This window comes from Ornithorhynchus anatinus, chromosome X2 (genome assembly GCF_004115215.2).
Source record: "Ornithorhynchus anatinus isolate Pmale09 chromosome X2, mOrnAna1.pri.v4, whole genome shotgun sequence".
Lineage (NCBI taxonomy): Eukaryota > Metazoa > Chordata > Mammalia > Monotremata > Ornithorhynchidae > Ornithorhynchus > Ornithorhynchus anatinus.
The window spans coordinates 11,683,478-11,705,491 of NC_041750.1; the positions used below are offsets into that span (position 1 = coordinate 11,683,478).

General features: G+C 53.5%; 1 protein-coding gene across 9 annotated transcripts in view; it reads left to right on the forward strand.

Annotated features, from left to right (window-relative positions):
- The first annotated feature begins 1,115 nt into the window (after positions 1-1,115).
- UNC13A (unc-13 homolog A) overlaps positions 1,116-22,014 on the forward strand; it is an 83,511-nt gene continuing 62,612 nt past the window's right edge. For all 9 annotated transcript variants that reach the window (XM_029053199.2, XM_029053202.2, XM_029053203.2 and 6 more), the window contains exons 1-7: positions 1,116-1,328; positions 17,595-17,624; positions 19,395-19,494; positions 19,916-20,033; positions 20,461-20,584; positions 20,985-21,058; positions 21,335-21,389. In XM_029053199.2, the coding sequence (XP_028909032.1) occupies positions 1,307-1,328; positions 17,595-17,624; positions 19,395-19,494; positions 19,916-20,033; positions 20,461-20,584; positions 20,985-21,058; positions 21,335-21,389 (523 nt within the window). In that variant the 5' untranslated portion in view covers positions 1,116-1,306. The remainder of the gene's footprint in view (positions 1,329-17,594; positions 17,625-19,394; positions 19,495-19,915; positions 20,034-20,460; positions 20,585-20,984; positions 21,059-21,334; positions 21,390-22,014) is intronic.

The window sequence follows — 22,014 nt, forward strand, 5'->3', positions numbered from 1 at the left end:
AGATCTCTTGAGTTACTGCTGAGGAAGATGGGAGAGTAGAAGAAGGGGGCAGGAAGAGGGAGGGACTGGCAAAGAGGAGAGGAGATTTTAGGGAGATCACATCTGATGGTTTCAATTTTATCAATAAAGTATGTGGCCTCAGGGGTTGGGGGAGACAGGGGGTTTGAGGAGGCAGTTAAATGTCTGAAGCAACTGGCAAGGGCAATGGGCATTAGACATTAGCTCAATTCCAATCTGCTTTCTTTCAGTTAAGCTCAGGCCTAGTTGGAGAAGAGAATCTTGTGCGAGAGCAACAGGCTATACTAGTGCCTCCCCAAGAGAAGAGTTGCGGTCATGCACTAATGATCAGATAACACCTTCTCAATTAAGAAGCTCGAAGTGCTTCCGAAAATGAAATTTCATATCTCTACCCAGTTTTGGTGACTCAGGGAGATGAGTGAGCATTCTTTCCCCTACTCTCCCCCCTCCCCATCCTGTTCCCCACGAATCTCCGTTGTTCCTTTGGGGGCTAGACCCCAGCCATGGCAGAAAATGTCTACAAAAATTTTTAAAGTGTGGGACAGGGGAAGATGAAGTGACCCCTCTCCACTCCCCGCCCATTATGTCGAGTTGCCCTGGGGAAGAGGGAGGGCTAAAGCCTCCAGAGATGCCCCAGCTAGGGAGAAATGGAAGGCGGAGTTCCAAGACCTCCAGACCTTTGGATTCCCCACTTTAGGCTCTACCTGGTTAAGGACTAAGTGTCTATTCTAATAAGGGGACGGCAATATCCCTTGGCGATAACTAGCTAACCGGGGAGAGGATGGGTTCATTAAACCCCGGGAAGAGACAAGTTCAGTAACTGATTTTCGAATTAACAGAACAATCTGTCGCGGTGACCAAGGGGTTGGAGGGAGGGAGGGAAGGAAGGAGATGGGGAGGAAGAGAAGAGGAGCGAGAGAGAGAGAGAGCGGCTATGATAGTTACTCCCCCAGGGGACTTTTTGGACATTTTCAAAGAAGTCACCATCTGACCAAGGGAAAGCACTGGAGCCTTTAAGACCCAACGCCCCCTCCCTTCCTTCCCGATCAGGCGTTCCCAGTGCCCACCCCTTGCCTTTCATCGGCATGACGTCAGGAACTGTCCACCGATCCTGGTCCTGAAACAAAATGGCTGGCAGCAGGAACCCGGAGTGAGCAGAGAGCGGGCAGAGCGAGCAGGATGCCATTTCCTCTCGAGCTCCCCGCTGCCCAGAAGCAGGACCTTCGCTGAGTCCTAACTCCCGAAGGAGCGGGGTCCTCCGGAAGAGCCGCCGCCGGCTCCAAGTAACATGTCTTTGCTCTGCGTTGGAGGTAAGGCGCTCTGAATGGTGCCAGGTGGGCAAGTCTGGGCACCGGCAGGGTCCGAATTCGCGGTCATGCCTGACCGGTCAGGAGGGTGCATAGGAGGTGGGCTTGGGACGGGGATAGGGGAGAGACGATCCTGGAGTATGCTCCCCGTTCCTGGGTTCAGAGCAAGCTGCGATTGACAGCCCCTGCTGAGGGTTGGTTAGTTGGTTGGTTGGTTGGTTGGGTGGGTGGCTGGGGACGGGCGGGGGGCGAGGGGGAGATCTCCTTCCCTCCGACTCTTTCTGCCATCCTCACCCCTGGTCAGTCCCAGCCTGAGAGGCTGCAGGGGTGGGGGTCCCTCCCGTGGGGGTTCTCTTTGCAGGTTCAGTTGCATTGATTTTCGCTTTCCGGAGGAAGAGGAGGGAGAGGAGGAAAAGGAGGAAGGGGAGGAAGAGGGGGGAAAGAAAAGGTGTGGGGGAGGGAGAAGGGGGAAAGAAAGAGGGAGAGGAAGATGAGGAAGAGGAGGGGGGGGGAAGAGGGGCAAGAAAAGGAGGAGAGGAAGAGGAAGAAGGGGGAGGAGGAGAAGGATGAAGGGGAAGAGGAGAAGGACGAGGGAAAGAAGAGGGGGAGGAGGGGGTGGAAAAGAAGAAGAGGAGGAGGACGGGGGGAGGAGGGGGGGAGCTATTTTGGTGGCAGGGTGTCACCTGCGCCTTTTCCTTCTCCCCGACCCTCATTCCTCGGCCGAGACTCCCGGAGCGAAGAAAGTTGAGGAAGAGTCAGCCTAATGATTCATTCTGAAAAGGATCCCGGCGAACCGAACCAGATGGGGAGGGCAGGGACGGGGGCTTACGGAGCTTGGGACCGCGCGTGTCGGACAAGCGTATGTTCGGGGACGCGGGGACTCGGGACCCCGGGGAGATAGATGGCCGCCGCGACCCGCTCAAGTCTCAGGCCCGGCTGTGGGGGTGCCGCATCTGGGGCTTCAGAAATCTAGAGCCAGGTCACCCTGCTTTCCTCGTCTCCCCTCCCCCCGCCCACTCCACCTCGGCCGAGTCTCTCTGTTTTCATTCATAAACCCGCTTCCCGCTTGGCGCACCGAGGGCCCTTTCAAACGGAAATGGCCCCGGTTGGAGTATTCGGCGGGTGCTCTTAAAGAGACGGTAGCACTGAAGAGATCGGTCCCGCTGCTTGGGTTTCCTGGGCTTGGGGTCGGTTGGGGAAACCAAGACCCCCGAGAAGAGCCTGCCAAAGGTCAACTTGTCCATTCCCTGCCTCTCGACAGGCCCATCCCTTCCCCTGCATTAGAGCTGAACTTAAGGCGCTCTGTTGAGAAGAGACCTCCGCCACGGCCTGCGAGCTCCCCCCTCCCTGCCCACCCCCAGCCCCCCTGCTGACCGCATAAGGCAGAAGCCTTTTCCTCCCACTCCCAATTCTCCTGCTGACCCGATAAGGTAGAACCCCGTCTCCCACTCCAAGCCCTCCTGCTGACCGCATGGGGAAGGAGCCCCTCCTTCCCACCCCCAAATCTGCTGAGCGGATAAAGCAGAAACCCTCTCCCACTCCAAACCCTCTGCTGACCGCATGGGGCAGGAGCCCCTCCCTCCCGCTCCCAACTCTCCTGCTGACCGGATAAGGCAGAAGCGCTTCCCCCACCCCCAGCCCTCCTGCTGACCGCATGGGGCAGGAATCCCTCCCCACCCCCCCCACCCCCGCCCCCAACTCTCCTGCTGACCGGATAAGGCAGAAGCGCTTCCCCCACCCCCCAGCCCTCCTGCTAACCGTATGGGGCAGGAGCCCCCACCCCCCCCCCCCCCCCCCACACTTCTGCTGGCCGGATAAGGCAGAAGCCAGTCCCCGACTCCAAAGCCTCCTGCTGTCCGCATGGGGCAGGAGCCCCTCCCTCCTGCCTCCGGCCCTGCTGCTGACCGGATACGGCAGGATCCCCTCCCCCACCCCCCGAGTCCTGCCTGGGACTGGAAACCCTTCTGCTCTGGTGAACGAAATGGGCGAGCGGCCGGAATGACCCCTGAGGAGAGAGGATCTGGCACCTCCCACCTCGGCTGTACTTGATTCCCCCAGAAGGTAGTCCTGAGCACGCTCCCGGGGGTGGTCAGATCAGGGTGGTCCTGAAAAGTCTAGTGCAACTTGGACTGGGGAGGAGCCGAAGGGAGCAAAGAAAGCGTGACTAGCGGCGGGCTGGGGGTGAGGGTAGCTTCTCCTCCTTTGGCTTGGGAAGAGGGACGGAGGAGGGGAGGAGAAGGGGGATGAAAGGAAGGGAGGAAGGAGGCGAAAGGGAGGGAGGAGGGGCTAGTTTGGCCCTGTCCCTTCTTTGCTCTGCCTCCTGCCTCTCTGCATCAGGAGAAAATATGTCTGGAAGATTCGCCTGGGGATATGTATGGGGGGGGGGGGGTGCTCTGACGCAAACCGACCCCATTTGGAGATCTGACAGGAAGTGGGGGGAGGGGGGAATCGCCTCTTCGCCTCTCCATCTCGCTGAGTCTCTCCTGCCCGGGCTTGTGGGCAGGACAAGGAAGGAGGGGGTGATAGGGAAGGAGGCTATTTCATCGAAGTGAGGGACGGAGGGCAGGGGATGCTAAGTCCCCGCCCCTTCCCCCCCCCGCCCCCCGCCAGCCTCTTGCCATCCCCTTCCTCCCTCCTCCCACGGCGGAGACGTGCGGGAGAGAGGGCTCTGTGACCCGAGGAGGGAGCGGGGGCTGAGCCGGGCCCCGGCCCCAGCACCGAGTCCCCGAGTGAACCCGGCTCTCGCTCCCCGTCTGGATCTGGTGTGGCCCCGTCCCTGGGAGGCGCACGGTCGGGCCCACTAACCGCAGCTCCTAGCCCAGCTCCCACTCCAAAGCCACTTCCCTCTCTCTAATGCAGAGACGCCCAAAGAGCCGTAAGGAGATGAAGCTTGGCCTACTTTCGCGATTGACCCGCCCTCCGCTCCCCGCTCGCAGCCTTGAGACCTTTTCGGGACCCAGGCATGGCCATAAATAGTCGAGGAATGACAGCGAAAACCCGAGAGCAGCAAAAGCCCCGGGAGAGGGAGCCAGAAATGACTGGGAAGACGATTATTCTTCCGAAGAGAGCTCCGCTCTCAATCACGGAGACGGGCAGGAGGGGAAAGGGGGCAGAGCAGCCCTCCCTCCCTTTTCCTCCCTTCCTCCCTCCCTCCCTCCTTCCCAGGCAGTGAGGCTAATGGCAGGTCGGGACCCCAGCTGTGGCCTCCCGACCCGCCGTCCCCCACCCTCCCTCCCTCCAGGGAGGAAGGCTCAGACCCAAATTGCACCCCCTCTTCCTCCCGGCCGCCGCTCGAGTCCTTGGGCCTCCTGCCAGCTGCCTTTCCAAGCTGGCCGTGGCGGTCTTAGTTAGGACCGACGGAGAGCGGAAGAACATTAGGCGCGGAAAGATCACTAGGCTAATGGATCGCAGGGGTGGGGGTGGGAGAAGTTCCGAGGGAGAATTGGCCGAATCGGGTCGCAGGGGAAGCGTTGCCATTTCCCGGTCGCTCCGGGTTTGCGGGCAGCCTCCCCGGCGGGGGAAGGGCACGACTGGGCCGAGGCTGGGAGGGATGGAGGAGAGTCCCCGGTGGGCTTCTCCGAAGGAAAATTCAGGTCACTGCGGTTTCCACAACTCCTAGGGGTGGGGCGAGTGGGAGATGGGGAGGGAGGAGGGCTTTTCCCGGGCTCCCAGCCCCCGAGGTCGGGGTGGCTCCCGATTGGGGGAGGTAAGGAGAGAGGTGATCTCTTGGCAAAGGCATTTGTAGGCAACCTCGTCATTTCCTACACATGAATCGATCAATCAATCAGTGACATTTATTGAGCGTGCACTGTGTGCAGAGAACTGCACTGAGAGTTTGGGAGAGGACGATACGACAATAGAACGGACACATTCCCGGTCCACAGCGAGTCGACGGTCTAGAGGGGGAGACGGACATTAATATAAATAAATCGATTACTGATATGTGCTTAAGTGCTGTGGGGCTGAGAGACGGGAGAATAAAGGGAACGAATCTAGTGCAGGGACGACGCAGAAGGGAATGGGAGAAGAGGAAAGGAGGGCTTCGACAGGGAAGGCCTCTTGGACGAGATATGCCTTCAATAAGGCACCAGGCTGGGCAGCTCCCTTCCATATTCTCCAAGCCAGCCAGGTTTATGCCCGACTAGACCAGAGTCAAATACCCCCATGGGGTGTCACCGATGCCCGCCTATTTCCGCGTGCCACTCGTGCAGGAATCAAATCCCCTGGGCCTGTTCTCAGTCCCGAAGACTCAACCCGAGGCTCTGCAGCACTCCTAACAGGACTCAACATCCTTGTCGTTGCTGTCGTCGTCATCGTCATCATCATCGTCGTCGTTGTCATCATCACCCCCTTGAGGAGGGAACTTTGGGTTCATTGTGGGAGAAGAGGGTCAATCCTGAAGGACCTTTGGGGGAAATGATCTTAAAGGAGCATTTTAAGAAGGACGTCGGGGGTGGGGGGAGGTGAAGTGGCTTTGGGGGGTGTGGACAAATTCCCTGGGCTGTCCTTGGGTAGCTGGAGCCTAGTGTGGGTTGAGGCTGAGCTGGTAGAAAGGGGAAGGAGAGGCCACAGGAGTGGTTTAACTGGGATTAGCTAGGGTAAAGGATCCCCTGCCCCCCATGTGGATCACCTCTGTTTAGGCTGCAGTTGGCCAATCTTCACTGTAGGGGGGATAGCCAGGCAACTCAAGGACAATAGTGATAATAATAATTGTGATATTTGTTAAGCGCTTACTGTGTGCCAGGCACTGTACTAAGTGCTGGGGTGGGTACAAGCAAATCAGGTTGGACACAGTCCGATTTAGACTCTGAGCTGCATGGGACATGACACAGGGACAATGTCCAACCTGATTAACTTGCATCTCCCCCTGCAGTGCTTGGCACATAGTAACTGCTTAACAAATGTAATGATAATAGTCATAATAATAGCACTATGAGGGAGGGGAGGGTCTGTGTTGGACACCTTCCTGGCCTCAAAATTGACACTCAATCTCAGAATCTTTGGTGCCCTCTCCAGTGACCTGACCTTTAAAGCTGAGCCAAGTGATTGCACTATAATGTTGGTATTTGTTAAGTGCTTACTATGTGCCGAGCACTGTTCTAAGCGCTGGGATAGACACAGGGGAATCAGGATGTCCCACTTGGGGCTCACAGTCTTAATCCCCATTTTACAGATGAGGTAACTGAGGCACAGAGAAGTGAAGTGACTTGCCCACAGTCACACAGCTAAGTGGCAGAGCTGGGATTTGAACTCATGACCTCTGACTCCAAAGCCCGTCCTCTTTCCACTGAGCCATGCTGCTTCTCATGAGTCTGCCTCTTTCAGGAAGTCCTCCAGAATTGGCAGCCAGCAAAGTCCATGGCTCCAGTCAAGGTCATCATACCCAAGTTGGTCCCTTTTCCTCACCAGGCTCAAGATTGGGTTGATCTCATCAGCACTCTTTATTAGTTTATACGTGCGTGCATGTGTGTGGGGGGGGCATGCACGTGTACACACCCACAAGCACACACACACACATACACGCACATGTATGCGGGTGGCATTCTCTTACTTTATTTCTCAGTGTTTGTCTACTGTCCTCCGCATTCGACTATGAGTTCCTCAAGGTCAGGGATGGTATTTTTCACTTTTTCTGTCTGACCTCCAAGTGCCCTGGGTCCAGCAGAATCAGTCAGTGCTGGGGGCTCAGATTCTGATCTTTGAGAAAGCAATAAATGAAGCATCAGAGTTTCGGGGTAGAGGGATGGGATAAGGTGGAGCAGGGTGAGGCCCCCTACCAGATCGTCTTCCTAGTCAGGCTAATAGGTCTGGTCCCCTGCATGCCCAGCTGGCCCCGGGATTGAGCTGCACCTCGGTCAAAGCCTGTGGTTTTTCTGGGAGGCCCCAGCAGAGGCTCCTGCTTCTTGTCCTCCTCTTCCCCCAGCATTGTTTTTTCCCTTTTTAAAGCTTTGCCCTCTTTTCACTGGGGGACGGTGGGGGGGGGGGAGGGAACGGGACTGTCTTCCCCCCTTCCCTCTCCTTCCTTTTTTTCCTTCCTCCTTCCCTCCCTCCCAGCTTGGATGCTGTCTTCTCTAGGGACCTGGCCACATACAGAGCATGTGCAGAGCAAAGCTTAGGACGTGCAGTGTGCAGACAGGATCGGCAGAAACGGAAAGAGACACCATCTGCTGAAGGTTGGCAACGTGCCTCTCCCATCCCAGATCTCCTTCTTCAGCTGGAGAAGCTGGTTTGGACCAGGCACTCCTGAGACCTGCAGATGTAGAATGCCAATTTGCCCTGGCTGGCATTGTCCAGGCTCAGCTTCTCCACCGGTCAGCAGGAGGAGTGTGGCACTGAGGTCCATGGCAGAACTCCTCTTCCTGGGAGCCTGGCGTGGGCTGGGGATGATTCTTCCATGCTACAGATGAGGAAACTGAAGCCCTGAGCAAGGTCTTCGGGCTGACTCACATAGGAAGTCAGAAAAAATATCCCAACCCCCTAATCCAGTCATAAACTCTCCAGCCCTTGTCCACATTCTCAGGACCTAAAATAAATCAGTTGGTGAGTCCCCAAGAAATCAGATGGTGAATCTAAAAAATGGACTCCTGTTGTTTGATAGCTGTGGGGACGGGGGTGGGGTGGGTTGGGGGCGGTGCGGGGAGGAGATGTGGGCAGGTAGTTGATTGGGAGAGCAGGAACTGGGAAGTGTTGGAGGCTGAAGAAAATTGGGTCCTGGGACTCAGGAGGAATTTCGGCAACTCAGGCTAGGCAGACACTCCCTGAGAGGCCCCACCCCCGTAGCAGCTGCAAGGTGAGCAGCCCTCCGCCCCACTCCCCCTACCCCCCAGGCTGAATGGTGCTTGTGGATAGAAGGGAGCCGGAAACTCAGGGCATTTAGTCCAGATGAGAATATATCCGGTTGGGTTTGATTGTGCCGATGGGATGCTCCTTAATAAAGGGGTGTCAAGCATAGGCAGATACTCTACTGCAGAAAACACAAAATAATAAATTAATGAGGTATCTTCAGACTGCTCATTACCTTCTGACAAGCTCAGTCTTGCCACTCAGCTCAAAGGATAAATCCCTGGTCTCAAAAAGCAGAATCCTGAGCTGTCTGGTGACATTCCACTCCTCTCTATCCTCCTCTTACCCCCACCCCCACCCCTTCCCCAACATTTTCTCTCAATCCTCCCCCACCCCATCCCCTATTCTCCCCTCCCACCCCATTCCCCACACTCTCCTCCTACCCCACCCCCCATCTCCCATTCTCTCCCCTCCCCCTTCGTTGCTTGCACAAAGAGTAGGACGCCCTAACCCTGTAGTAAAAGATCGAGAAATCTGTTAGGCTTTAAGACCCAGCGGAGGCTGACCCAGGTCCGGGCACTCCTACGGTGACTCCGGGGGCTCTTTCGGCTGGGATTTAGGGCTCGACCCCAAGAACGTCACATAGGTAACGTCACCCTAGTTCCTAGGGTCCAGATTGGGATCAAGCAAAGGCGATCACATTTAGAGTGAAAAAAGACGGATACAGTCCCAGCAGCAAAGAGAGGGTGGGAATAAACTGAGTCTCATCTGGTGAAATCCTGAAATAGAAGACCCGTGGGTCTCTCTCCACCCATTCGTCCTCTTTGCTTCACTCTTTTCCATCCAAACAGGCCCTCGCTTTTATGTTCTCCAATTTCCTTGCCCCTAGGGGGGCGGGATGGGGGAGGGGGCGGATAACAGAACAGCTTTGATCTCCCTCTGCTTTTACCTGTTTTGATATTCCCCAATTATTGAAAAGTCTAGCAGCGCTGGTTACCCACACAACGGCCTGGCAGGCGGGAGAGAGCCAGCGGTCCAGACAATATAGCCGCTCTGAAGCTTTCAAAACTGCAGAGCAACCTTTATTCCTTGGATCAGGCTGAGAGACGGAAACAGCAGTCAAGAGAAAAGTGTGTGTGTGTGTGTGTGTGTGTGTGTGTGTGTGTGTGTGTGCATGAATGTATGGATGTATGCTTTTGTATGTGCGTGAGTGCATGTTTCTGTGTGTGCGCGCACATGAATGAATGGAAGTATGTGTTTATATAAACGTGAGTGCATGTTTCTGTGTGTGTGTGTGCATGTGTGTGTGTGTGTGTGCGCGCGCGCGGGTTTATGAAACACCCGAGGCCAATCCAGCTCCTGGGAAGGGACTATGAAATGAGAACCAAGAGGGGAACTGAGTTGAGAGAGACCAGTCCATGTCTGTTATACAGGGAGCCCCTGAGATCCCCTCTTTTCCCTATGCCCTCCGGAGCACCTGAGATCAGATCCATAGGTCCACACTCAGCTTTCTGATGAAGGCGGCAGGGACACAGTGTTATCAGACTCTCTGTGGAGTGGGAGGGGAAAGGACAAGGAAAAGAAGGAGGATGAAGGAGGAGGAAGGGGAGGGGAGGGGGAAGAAAGAAGGACGAAAGAAAGGGAGAAAGAACAAATCGTATTTATTGAGGGCTATCTGTAGGCAGAGCTAACTTAACCCTTACTTACTTAACCCTTGGGAGAGGACAATACAACAGAGCTGGTAGAGACGCTCCCTGCCCACAACGAGTTTACAATCTACAGGACAAGTTTACAATCTGGAGGAAGACTAGAAAAAAGAGAAGAAAAAGGGCAGAGGATCCACAGCCAGGCATACCAAGATCCCAGTTCAGTCTCTCCTTCATCCTGCCCCCTATTCCCAGACCTGAAGCCATGATTGACCTCTTTCGATCCCTATTTGAAGATACTGGGTCCATGTTTCAGAAGGAGAAAAACGGAGGCCTGGGGCCAGGGGGGCATCTGGTCCATTACTCGGAGGAGGGGAGCAGGAAGGCAGACTTGAAATCTCCATCTCACAGCCAACATTCCGTTCTGGCACCGGGGGTGGTGGGGGGTGGGCAGAAAACCGGGAAGAATAGTCATAGCCTTGGCTCAAGGCTCTGACTGGGCTAGAATTGCCACGGGCTGATGGGCACTCTAAAGCCAGCCCACAGGGCCATCGTCATCTCAGCCAGGGGCAGGGAGGGAGAGAGGGGCTGTGCAGGCAAGACTGTCTCTGGGCACTGCTTGAATTTGGGGACCCAGTGGACATACCCAGGTCTCTGCACATGCGGGAAGCGACATGCACGCACAACTGCACGGTGCACCGTAGCCGCTGTATACCCAGCATGATGTTACTCCAGTCCGAGTCCCACCCACTTTTCCTTAGCCTCGGACCAGGAGGGGCACTGCAGGGCTCCAAGGGATCTGTCTTTGGGCCCCCTCAAGGGGCCTTTGGAGGCCGGGGGGAGGAGGGGCGGCGAGAGTCCAATCTCATTTCCCCCAGCTTTCGGCTTCCCCCGGCCTCGCCCCCAGCCCCCATCCCACAAATCCTTGCTCAGCTCCAGTCTGTAGAATTACCCTTCGGTTACTGACAGTGACCTCTCATCTCCAGGGGAGATAACTGAATATTTTTGGTTGCTGCTGCTCTTTGTTTTTCATTTTTGCTTTTTCAAGAAAGAACAAAGGATCCCCTGGCTCTTACTAAACCCAGCTTCGGTAATCTCGGGGAAGAGGGCTGGGAGCTATCCGCAGTAGAGTGCTGAAATATGTCACTCTCCCAGTTCTCTATCACACTCTTCTCTCTATTACTCTCTAGTTTTCATTGCGCTCCTCTCCCTCTGTCTCTTTCTCTGTTCTTCTCTCCCCAGTCCTACTCTAGATTTCTTCTCCTCCCCTCCTCCCCCAAAACCCCTCTCCCTCTTCTCTTTTCTTGTTCCCTCCATCTCGCGTCTCTTTCTGTCTCTCTACCCTTTTCTGTCTCTATCTACTCAGAGGAGGTAGCTATTTTCAGTGCTGAATAATCCTCGGAGGCTCTTTCAGACCGTATGAGCTGTTAATTGTGGGTTCTGATCACATGCAAACCCATGAAAAGGATCCAGGTTCTTTTAGGAAGCCGAGCTGGTGGAGTTCTTTATAAATCTTGAATCTTTCAATCCATCTTTGTCCACCAGCAGAATGATATGTGCGTGTGTATGTATAAGCATCTTATATGAAAAGTGTGCTTATGTCTGTGTAAAGATGAGAGGCATCAACGAGTGAGTGTGAGGCAAATGTGAGTATCAGAAGGCATGGGTGTGTCTGTGTCAGCATATTGATCGTGCGTGAATGTGTGATCATTTGTGGGAGTATGATTTTGCATTTGTGGGAGTATGATGAGGGGGTGATTTTGCGTATGTGATTGTGAATGTGGATGAATTTGTGGGGATGTGATTGAAAGGCTGGGATGGCACAGTTGTGATAGTGGATATCGGTGCAAAAAATATATGAATACATGAGAAGCAGGTGGGGAGAAATGGAATAAACCAGCTCTTGTTAGTAGAACGTGTCCATAAAGAAATGACTAGTCACTTACTTTCTGCAGATGAGGAGGTAGGGTCAGGGGCACAACCCCAACCAATCTCACAGCTGGCCCAGCTGGCCCGTCCCTAGGGTATGGGACTCTTCTCTCTGTTTCCCCATCCTTTAGTTGACTTGCTAATTTCACGTAGGTTTCATTTTTCCTTCCGACTCTAGCTCTGCAGACCCCTTCCCCCTCCCCTCCACCCCACCCCCACTGGCAGCTCCTTTTGGCTCTGTGCCTGGCTCAGCCTCGCTGGCCTCACTCAATGGGGAGCTTGAGAAATTGATTCCCTCCCTGGATTTTCAGAGGTAAAACGTCTAGGGCTCCAGTTGTGGGGAGAGGGCCAAAGAACCTTTCCTCTCAAGAGATCAAATCATGAGAAGCAGCGTGGCCTATGAGGAGCAACGTGGCCTACTGGAAAGAACATGGGCCTGGGAGTCAGAGGAATTGGGTTCTAATCCCTGCTCTACCACGTGTCTGCTGTGCGATTTTGGGCAAGTCATTTCACTTCTCTGTGCCTCAGTTTACACAACTGTGAAATGGGGATTCAATACCTATCCTCCCTCCTACTTAGACTGTGAACCTCATGCAAGACAGGGACTATGTCCCATCTGATTAACTTGTACCTACCCCAGTGCCTAGTACAGTTCTTGACACATAGTAAGCTCTTAGCAAATCTAATGATAATAACAATGATAATAATAATAATGATAATTTAATAATGTTGGTATTCGTTAAGTGCTTACTATGTGCAGAGCACTGTTTTAAGAGCTGGGGGAGATAGAGGGTAATCAGGTTGTCCCACGTGAGGCTCACAGTCTTAATCCCCATTTTACAGATGAGGTAACTGAGGCACAGAGAAGTTAAGTGACTTGCCCACAGTCACACAGCTGACAAGGGGAAGATCCGGGATTCGAACCCATGACCTCTGACTCCCAAGCCCGGGGCTCTTTCCACTGAGCCACACTACACCCATTATTTGGTTTTCCCTCACTACTTGGCTATAGGTGGATGCAATTAGCCCCATCAATCAGTCAATCGTATTTACTGAGAACTTACTGTGTGCAGAGCACTGTACTAAGCGCTTGGGAGAGTACGATATAACAATATAACCAATACATTCCCAGCCCACAATGAGATGACAGTTTAGAAGAGCTCCATGTGGAGGGAAGACTTATGGAACTGCTCCCCAATGGTCCCACCTCCAGACCATTCCACTCTGTCATACCCATTCTCCTCCCTGGGGGCAACCTGCTCAATCAGGCCTCCGTGCAGCCAGTAGGAAAATGGCCATGGGGCAGCGAGGCTGCCAGTACCTACTCAACAATCAGGTTTGGGGAGAGGAAGACACAAACCCACTTGTCCAGCCTCACGCCCCTTTTGGTCTGCCTAGCTGCTTTCTTAACCCTAACCCTACCTCTCACCCTTCCCACACTCTACCTTCCCCTACACTCCCGTACACCTTCTTACACTCCCATACTTCACTCCTGGACATGCTAGAACCATGCCGCCCCCCCCATCCCCCCAGTTGAAGAGAACTCTAGGTTTTGTGTGTAACTGTCTAGCATCCACCACACCCTTGGGGGGTGAGGGGAGGGGGGTCTGACCCACCCTTACTATTTGTTCATTTCAATGGCATCCACTTGATATTGGAAACTCTTCCTGCCCCACCCCCCCACCAAGCCTTGTATCCCTCTTTCCCTCCTAGCCCTACCTGCCAGCGTTTAAAACAGTGCTTGGCATAAAGTAAGTGCATAACAAATACTATTATTATTTACCAGGGGGTGGGGTAGGGGGGAAAAATTCCTGGATTGAATGCTGATGAAGATGCTCCTAGCCCTCCACTGAACCTGAGCCTAATTGCAAACTGTAAACTCACTGTGGGCAGGGAATGTGTCTGCTAATTCTGTTGTACTCTCCCATGTGCTTAGTGCAGTGCACTGCACATAGTAAATGCTCAATAAATGCCACCGATTGATTGATTGATTCACTTCTTGGTCATAGTCATTTTGCCAACATTGTCCCCAGCAGAACACTGTTCTGAGGGCTTGGCAACACACAGAAGAAGTAACAATGCCTGCCCTCGACTCTTAGGGGAGGCAGTAGACAATTGGGCAAAAAACATACTTAGAAAGTGTGAGACTAGAGGTAGGGATTATTGAGTGAATACTTGGTGTGGTGTACTGTACTGGGCATTTGGGAAGTCCAGAAAACAAAGAGACATATTCCCTGCCCACAAGGAGGTTACACTCTTAACAGGGAGACAAATATAAAAATATTGACAAGTAGAGTGATCAAAACAAATAAATAGAGCAGACATATATGCATAAGTGCTAAAGAGGGGGTCGATAAATTCGTAAGTGCTAGAGTTGGTTGAAGGGGTGATATGGAGCGGCATGGCCTACCCGAAAGAGCACAGGACTGGGGATCAGAGGACCTGGCTTTTAAACCCAACTCTGCCAGATGCCTGCTGGGTGATCTTGGGCAAGTCACTTCACTTCTCTGCATCTCCATTTCCTCATCTGTAGAATGAGGATTCAATTAGCATGTTCTCCCTCCTACTTGGACTGTGATCCCCATGTGGGACAGGGACAGCGTCCAACTCGATTTTCTTGTGTCTACCCCAGTGCTTAGAAAAATGCTTGACACATACTAAGCTCTTAACAGATGTAATAATAATAATAATGTTCAAGGTACTGAGAAATTACTTGGGGAAGGCTAGTTGGAGAACATGGGATTTTAGGAGGGATTTTAATGTGGTCTGTCTGATGTGGGGAAGGAAGGAACAGCCTGAGTGAAGGGTCAGAGGTGGGAGAATCAAGAGTGAAATACAGCTAGAAGGTTGTCTTGGGAGGAACAAAGACAGCGAGTTTTGGGATTAGCGGTTGAAGAGAGCAGATAGGTAAGGTTGGGGGAGAAGATATAAATAATAGGCAGTGGCTGAGGGGGTTGGCCTAACCAGGAAAGTGGTGATAGTCAGGGAAAAGGTACATTCCCTGGAGGGATGTGGTTTGGTGGATTTGAAGTGGGAGGAAGTTCCATGCAGATGGGTGGGGGAAGGAAGATGGATTAATGGGACAAAGATGAGAGAGTTGAGAGCAAGGTAAATTAACTTAGAAGGAGTGAAGAGTGAAATCTGGAGTGTAGTGGGAAAAGAGAGCAGATTGATTAGAGGAAGTTACCCTTGAAGCCAAAGCTTGGTTTTTCTTTGTTACACCTAGAAAGACCTCCTATATCCCATTTCCTCCCACAAGCCTTCCCCAGTTGTTTATCTGTATGCTGATTCTTACCAATCCTTCAGTCCCTTATTGCACTTTTGTATTCGACTGTTTATTTATGCCCATTCTTAGAACTTGTACATTTGTATTTCACCATCTGACTCCCAAGTTGGAATGGAAGCTCTTTGTGGGCAGAGAATGTGGCTTGTGCTTTGAAATGGAGGTTTTCAAAAATGGGAGTAATGTGTTCTGACCAGCATTTTAGAAAGATGATACATGCAGCTGCATAAAAGATAGATATGTAATGTCTCTAATATTCTCTCCTTAGTCTATTGTGCTGTTTGACTGTCTACACATACAGTTTTTTCAGACAGTGGCCATTGATTCTCAGAATAACTCATCTCAAGTGAAACAATGACAGTTTGGCTTTCCCTACTGATCCCTGTCCACTGACATACCCCTTGACCAAGACATGCTGCCAATACCTTGACACACCCTGACACATATGCATGTCGACACAACCCCATCCCTGCATCACACACCCTGATACTGACAGTCTGGATACATATACACCTGACACATTCACCCCTCTCTCCCCCAGCACCCTACCCTGGTATAAACCTGAAAAACACACAACCCTATCACTCATGGCAAACAACCCATTCCTTAACACCTCCATGCACAACTCCAGTTCAACGCAACACGTTCACCTCCAAACTCGCATGCTCAGGCAACCCACCCACTGACCCGTGTTTCACTCACAACCCTTACCAATGCACAAACAGCCAGCATCCTGACCCACACACTCACACTGGAACACCCAAAATCACATACCTAGCTTCATTCCTCCTGACACACATCCAGACTCCTACATCCCAACAACTCTCCCTCCCACATGACATACCCAAATACAGATACCCACATAGACACTGAAACACACACACACACACACACCCCGACCCATTTCTCTTTCCCTTATTGTGTCACAAACACACACCTGCATACATAGACACACTGTCTCAAGAGCTCCATTCTCTGGTCCATCTTTCTCATACCAGCCCCACCTGGCTTCAGTCACCTCTAATCTAGTCCCACTTCAGAAGGGAGTCAGAGCTGGGGGAATGGGCAGAGAGTTGGAGGGATAGCAGTGCTAGGAGTATTGAGGGAAATGTTGACTGGCCAACATTTCTGGAGCTGGGGCTGTCAAGAGGTCTGGTAAGATATGGCTTTTTGGCCTAATGATGGTGACAGCAGAAATAAAGATGGATCTTATTTGCAGCAAGACCTCATTCCTTGGAAAAGTGGGAGTGAAGAGACGCCAGCCCGTCTGGGACCAGTTAGATGTCATGCTGTCCATAGGTGGGGGATGGATCAGATAACCCCTGGGCAACTCTAAGAGAATTCCATCCTCATGCTCCTCGACAACTACTAGCCACTGAAGACACTCCTTCTCAGCTCTATTGGCTTTTCCTCGGTCCCTGGCTTTGGAGGTTGCCTGCTCTCTTGTCCGTCTGTGCTTTTAATGCCAGTTTCTGTATGGAGTCAGAGGAGAGCCACCGCTTTCTGGGAATGATGGGATTACCCAGTCAGCCCCACCTGAAGACTTCCCTCCTTCCCCCAAGAATGCCAGTGGCTCTGACTTGGAAGCTGCTCTCACCCTTGTTCCCCTAACCCTCCAGGATGCTCTCCAGGGCTGATGGATTAAACATCCAGAGTTGGGAAATCTGAGCCACCTGAAGCTGGTGCCAAGGGTCTAGATCTTCTAAGAGCCATTTTCAGTCTCCTCCTGGGGAGTGTAAGTTAGTTGTGGACAGGGAACATGTCTATCAACTCTGTTACACTGTACTCTCCCCAGTGTTTAGTACAGTGCACACAGTAAGCGCTTAATAAATATGGTTGATTGATTGATGAAGACAAGAGTCCAAGCCCCCAGATTCCTGGAACAGCCTCGAGACAGGACATCCCTCAGCTAAATTCTACTGAAGGAGGTTGGGAAAGAGAACTGTAGACTGCTAAGGTGGCAAGGTGCTCTTTCCAGAGAAAGGGGTCAGGAAGGAGGTGCAGTTATGGGAGGCCACTGGATTTGCATCGATGTTGCTTGGAACAGATCTTTTTAGGATGGGTCACTGACCTCTGGGGCAGAGGGTAGGGGCCATTGGTCCCTCTCACTAAGACAACCAGGAAAACAGGGGAGGACGTGGGGCTGTCCCAGCCTGGAAAGATGTGGAGTGGGGGATGGGGGGAGAGGCTCTTAACTTCACTGCACCTAAGTTTCCCCATATGTAAAATGGGGATGAAATGCCTTTCTCCCTCCTCCTTATGGGCCCCCTATAGGACACGGCATGCGTCTGATCTGATGGTATCTCCCCCAGCCCTTAGCACAGCACTTAACAGATAATATAATTATTATCAAGACACTTGCTCGGGTTAGCTGAGGGGAAGGGGAGCAAACCACCAACATTCTGGGAGACTCTAGGAGATGTGACTATAACATTGTCTCTGACCAAGACGGTTCCTGTTCAGGGTGGCACCCCTGGCCATGGGGGGGGGGGGGTAAGGTCTGCATGCCTGCCACTCTACATCTATCTTCCAGTCCTCTCCATGGTCTGGTCCTCTGATCTCCTTTCTACCCATTAATGTGGTTCTTCTCTCTGTGTCTCTCTCCACCTCTTCTTTCTCTTCCTGCAGTTAAAAAAGCTAAGTTTGACGGAGCTCAAGGTAAGTGACTTCCTTTTTTCTTTCCTTGTCTTCCCTCTTGGTCCCAAGAAGAAGGGGCTCTGAGGGAGGGGGCGAATGCCTCTTCACTCTTTCTCCTCACCCATTGGGCCTGGAGATGAGTCGGTGGGGGATGGGGGTGGGAGGGTGGAAGCAAGGAAGCGGGAGAAAAGAACTTCTTTTTGGGCATCTGAGGGCATTCTTCAGCTCTTTCCTTCCCCTCCCATATCCTCTCTTGATTGACTATCAATCGATTGATAGAACCAGGGTGTGCAGGGTGCCTCCCATTCTCCCAGACTAGTTCCACCTCCCAGTCAGCTCTCTCACTGATGCCCTGCTTGCCCTCTGGGGATCTGTACGGTGGGGCTATGGGAGGAGAGAAGGGGCACCAGCCCACTGTCCCACTTTCATTTTAGCCAGAGGAGGGAATCTGATCCTGCAAGAAGGAAGGAGTTGAAAAAGAGCTCAGCAGGGTGACAGCTGGGGAGGAGGTGGGAAAGAGAAGAAAGGAGAGAGAGCTGGCATTGATGGGCTGCTTGTCCTTGTGTTCTGCCACATCACCACGGGGTCCACTCCGAACAACCCCAGGGAGATGTCGCTAGTCCCTGTTGCAAGCCACGGGCTCTCCAGTCTGAAGATTAGGGGCATGGCTGATATGCCACATGGGGTCTCTTCCATGAGCAGGCAACACAAGCCCAGGAACACAACCTCCACCGGCTAGTACCCATTCACCGATAGAACATACATCCGTGGGTCAAATCGGAGCCTGGGCTCTGCCAGGGGCTGGGCCTTCCTGTCTCTAGAGCCCTGGAAGGGGGAGGGGTTTGCCCCCACCCCGGGCCCCTGAGGGAAAGGCTACGCTGGAGGAAGAGTGGGCATTTGGGAGGGAGGGAAACTGCTGCTCTGTGCTGCTCTGTTGAGATGGTGCCCCCAGCCCTCCAGTCCAGAGTCAACGGAAGCTGAGTTCTCAAAAATTCCCAGCTCCAACTCTTCCCCAAGCCCCATCTCTTTCTCAGAAAGGGTGTTGTGGAATCCCCTTTCCCAGTCACACTGTCCGGCTGCTCCCAGTTTGGTGGTGACCTCAGAGGCTGAAGGTTGGCAGTAAGATGGGGGTGGTGAAGAGTCAGGCTCTGTGCTGTCCCCGGCACAGGATGAACATCTCCAGGGGAATCATGGGGACTCCTTCTCTCTTTCTCTGCCACGAAGGCAGAGCCTGGACAGCAGTGTTGAGGAAGGGACAGGTGAGATGCCAGTAGCTGGCAGGGAGGATGGAGAGAGAGATCAGAGAGCCCATCTGGGCAAAGAAGGACCCTTATCTGCCTGGCAGGTCAGGCCTAATCCATCTGGCTGTGGGGTAGGGGGTTGGGCCCCTGTGTAGTGATGACAGCCTGGTGTAGCTCTAAGCTACCAGAGCAGCAGGAGATCAGGAAAGGGGTTGGTTGAGGCTTTTGGTGCTGCAGGACCAGTTGAGTTGAAGTTGCTGAATTTGGAATGGTGGGAGAAAGTGGGATCTCAGGCTGGAGGGGTTCAGACTGGGGAGATTTGAGGTATAGGCTTGATGTGGTCTTGGGCCCAGGCTACCTTTTCCAGAGTCTTTTCAATGTCAGGTTTCCTAGGGGCCTCTATTCACAGTGCACACCCCCTCCAGGCCCCCACCACCAGCTAGGGGCAGGAGGAGCAGGGAGTCTCACAGTAGGGAGGGTTGGCTTCTAGTGACTCTCAGCCCCGCCCAGTGATGGTCCCTCTAACTGTGCTTGTCATCTCATCCCACAGAGAAATTCAACACATACGTGACCCTGAAGGTGCAAAATGTCAAGAGCACAACTATCGCAGTGCGGGGCAACCTGCCATGCTGGGAGCAGGATTTCATGTTGTGAGTTCCAGCCCAACACCCCTCCCCAGGATGGACCACCCTCTACCATCCCTAATCTGGTCACCTCCCCAGAACCCAGGAAAGTATAGTGCCCTGCTTCCCGTGCCCCTCCAGCCCTGGGCTTATTACAGCCAGTAAGCAGATGGTTGACTGACCCCCTTTCTCCCCCCAACATCTTGCTTTTCCATGTACCAGACCTGCCCCATCTTTCCCCTTCAAACCCACCAGCCATGTAAAACCAGGTCCAGCAACTTGGCCAGCCCTTAGCCAGGCTGGGCTCCTCAGCTGTAGGCCTTAATTGGCCCCACCCTGGCCTGCCAAGGGCAGGCATAAGGCAGGCTGGGTTTGGGGGTGGGGGCATCCACACATGGCTGCTCTGCCTCTTCTCCCCACCCCTCCCCCCACCACTTCCCTTCCCCAGTGAAATTAATCGCTTGGACCTGGGCCTGACGGTAGAAGTTTGGAACAAGGGGCTCATCTGGGACACTATGGTGGGCACAGTGTGGATTCCACTCAGGACCATCCGCCAGTCGAATGAGGTGAGGGGTCCCCAGGGGCAGGGGGAGGGACCCCAACGTGGAGGAGGGAGGAGTAGGGTTCCAAAGCCTCAGAAGCCAGATGAGCTGGGGACACTCTCAGCCTGTTGCTTCTCCTACCCTCTGCTCCTCTGGGGACCTCGGTTTGTGGCCTCAGCCCACTGAAAGTGGAGTTTCAAGGGCCCCTCACTTAAGAGAGGGAAAGCTGGAATGGGTTGCGGGGAGGGGGCAAATGGGGAGATGGCCTGAGATGTGGGCAGGAAGAGGGAGGGAGCAGGGAAGGAGGGACTGGGGGTAAAAATACTTTGCAGAAGTCACTGGTGCCAGAGTGGTGCAGGGAGTCTGTCTGAAGTGCTCTCAGTCCTTGGCTATTGCTTTAACCCCTTTCTGCTTTTCTCCTTGGCTCCCTGCATTTGGATCCTCACCCTAGGAAGGACCTGGGGAGTGGCTCACCCTCGATTCCCAGGTCATCATGACTGACAATGAGATCTGTGGCACCAAAGACCCGACCTTCCACCGCATTCTCCTGGACACCCGTTTTGAGCTGCCCCTGGGTATGTGCTCTAGCCTCCAAGCTACCTGAGTTCCTCAGGTTGGGCCCTCCGGCTTGCCCACTGCCCGGATGACCATATCGTTTTCTGAAGACCCCAGTCCTCTGGAGCAGGCTGAGGGTCCCCAGGATCCTAGGGCAGGATTTGCAGGGGGGCGGGGGGAAGGCGTGCAATGACCTAGAAGGAGAGGCCCCATCCTCATCCTTGACTAACATCCAAGCCCTGCTGTGCCCAGTGGGCCTTTCTCACTTCACACCATAGGTTGTGAAAGTTAAGCGTGGGCAAGAGACACCTGATCTTCCCACCCTTGGCTGGGTGATTGCTCTGTCTCCTCCATCTTGTTTCTCCAGAAGGATTGGAGGGGACCCACTGATTGAGCTTTTGGCTTAAACTTGCTTTTCAGACATCCCTGAGGAGGAGGCTCGATACTGGGCCAAAAAGCTGGAGCAGCTCAATGCCATGCGGGACCAAGATGAAGTAAGTTGGGGCTGTGATTTGGGCCTAGTCCCAAGTCTCTCTTGGGCCCTGTCCTTTGCCATGCTTGGGGCCCTCCTGGGGCAACCTGAAGAAGGGAAAGCCAGAATCTCAAGCCCCCTCAACCCTTTCTGTAGGTCAGTCCCTGTCCCAACCCTCAGTCCCATGTCACCCCCTTGCCACCCTGCCCTACTGCCACCATCCCCTTGTTGTTGCTGAGTTTTGCTCTTCTCCACTCTCCCCCCCCCCCCCCCCCCCCCGCTGTCTGTCACTCCTCAGTACTCATTCCAAGAGGAGCAGGACAAGCCACTACCCGTTCCTGGCTCTCAGTGCTGTAAGTACACCTCTCTTTATCTTGTAGCATCATCGGCCATGTTTCCTCTCAGGGAGAGAGGGCACCAAAAAGAGGACAGCTTTTCAGACTCCTGCCCCTATCTTTCTTTAGTGTCCTGGTCCTCAGGCCAGGCCAAACTGAATTCCCTGAATGCCATGGAGGCAGGGAGTGGGCAATGGTGAGCAAGCATGTCTGAGAGCATCAAGCCTCCAGAGGGATATTTTGCCCACATCATGACTTCATGCCCAAGAGCATGTGCATGGGGGTGGGAGGATGGTCAGCTTGATTTCTGACTGCCACCTGGTTTCCAGGAACCAGCCCCTCTCCCTGGCCATGACTGCACTGGCCCCAGAGCCCAGATCTATAGGTGCCTGTCCAAGCCCACAGCCCCTTGGCTGGTGCTGCTTGGATGAGAGTGTCTACAAAGCCCTACCAGTTCCACCCCCTTATCTGGGAGGCTGTGAGTCTGCAGAAGTGCTTGGGCAAATATGGATCCAGATCCACCAGCCCTCTTCCCCTCCACCCACCACTCCAGGTGAGGGTGGGGCTTTGCCCTATGGGCTTAGAAAATTCTGAACTTGAGGAGGAGGAGGAGCAGGAGGAGGATGGTGATTAAGGATGCGGA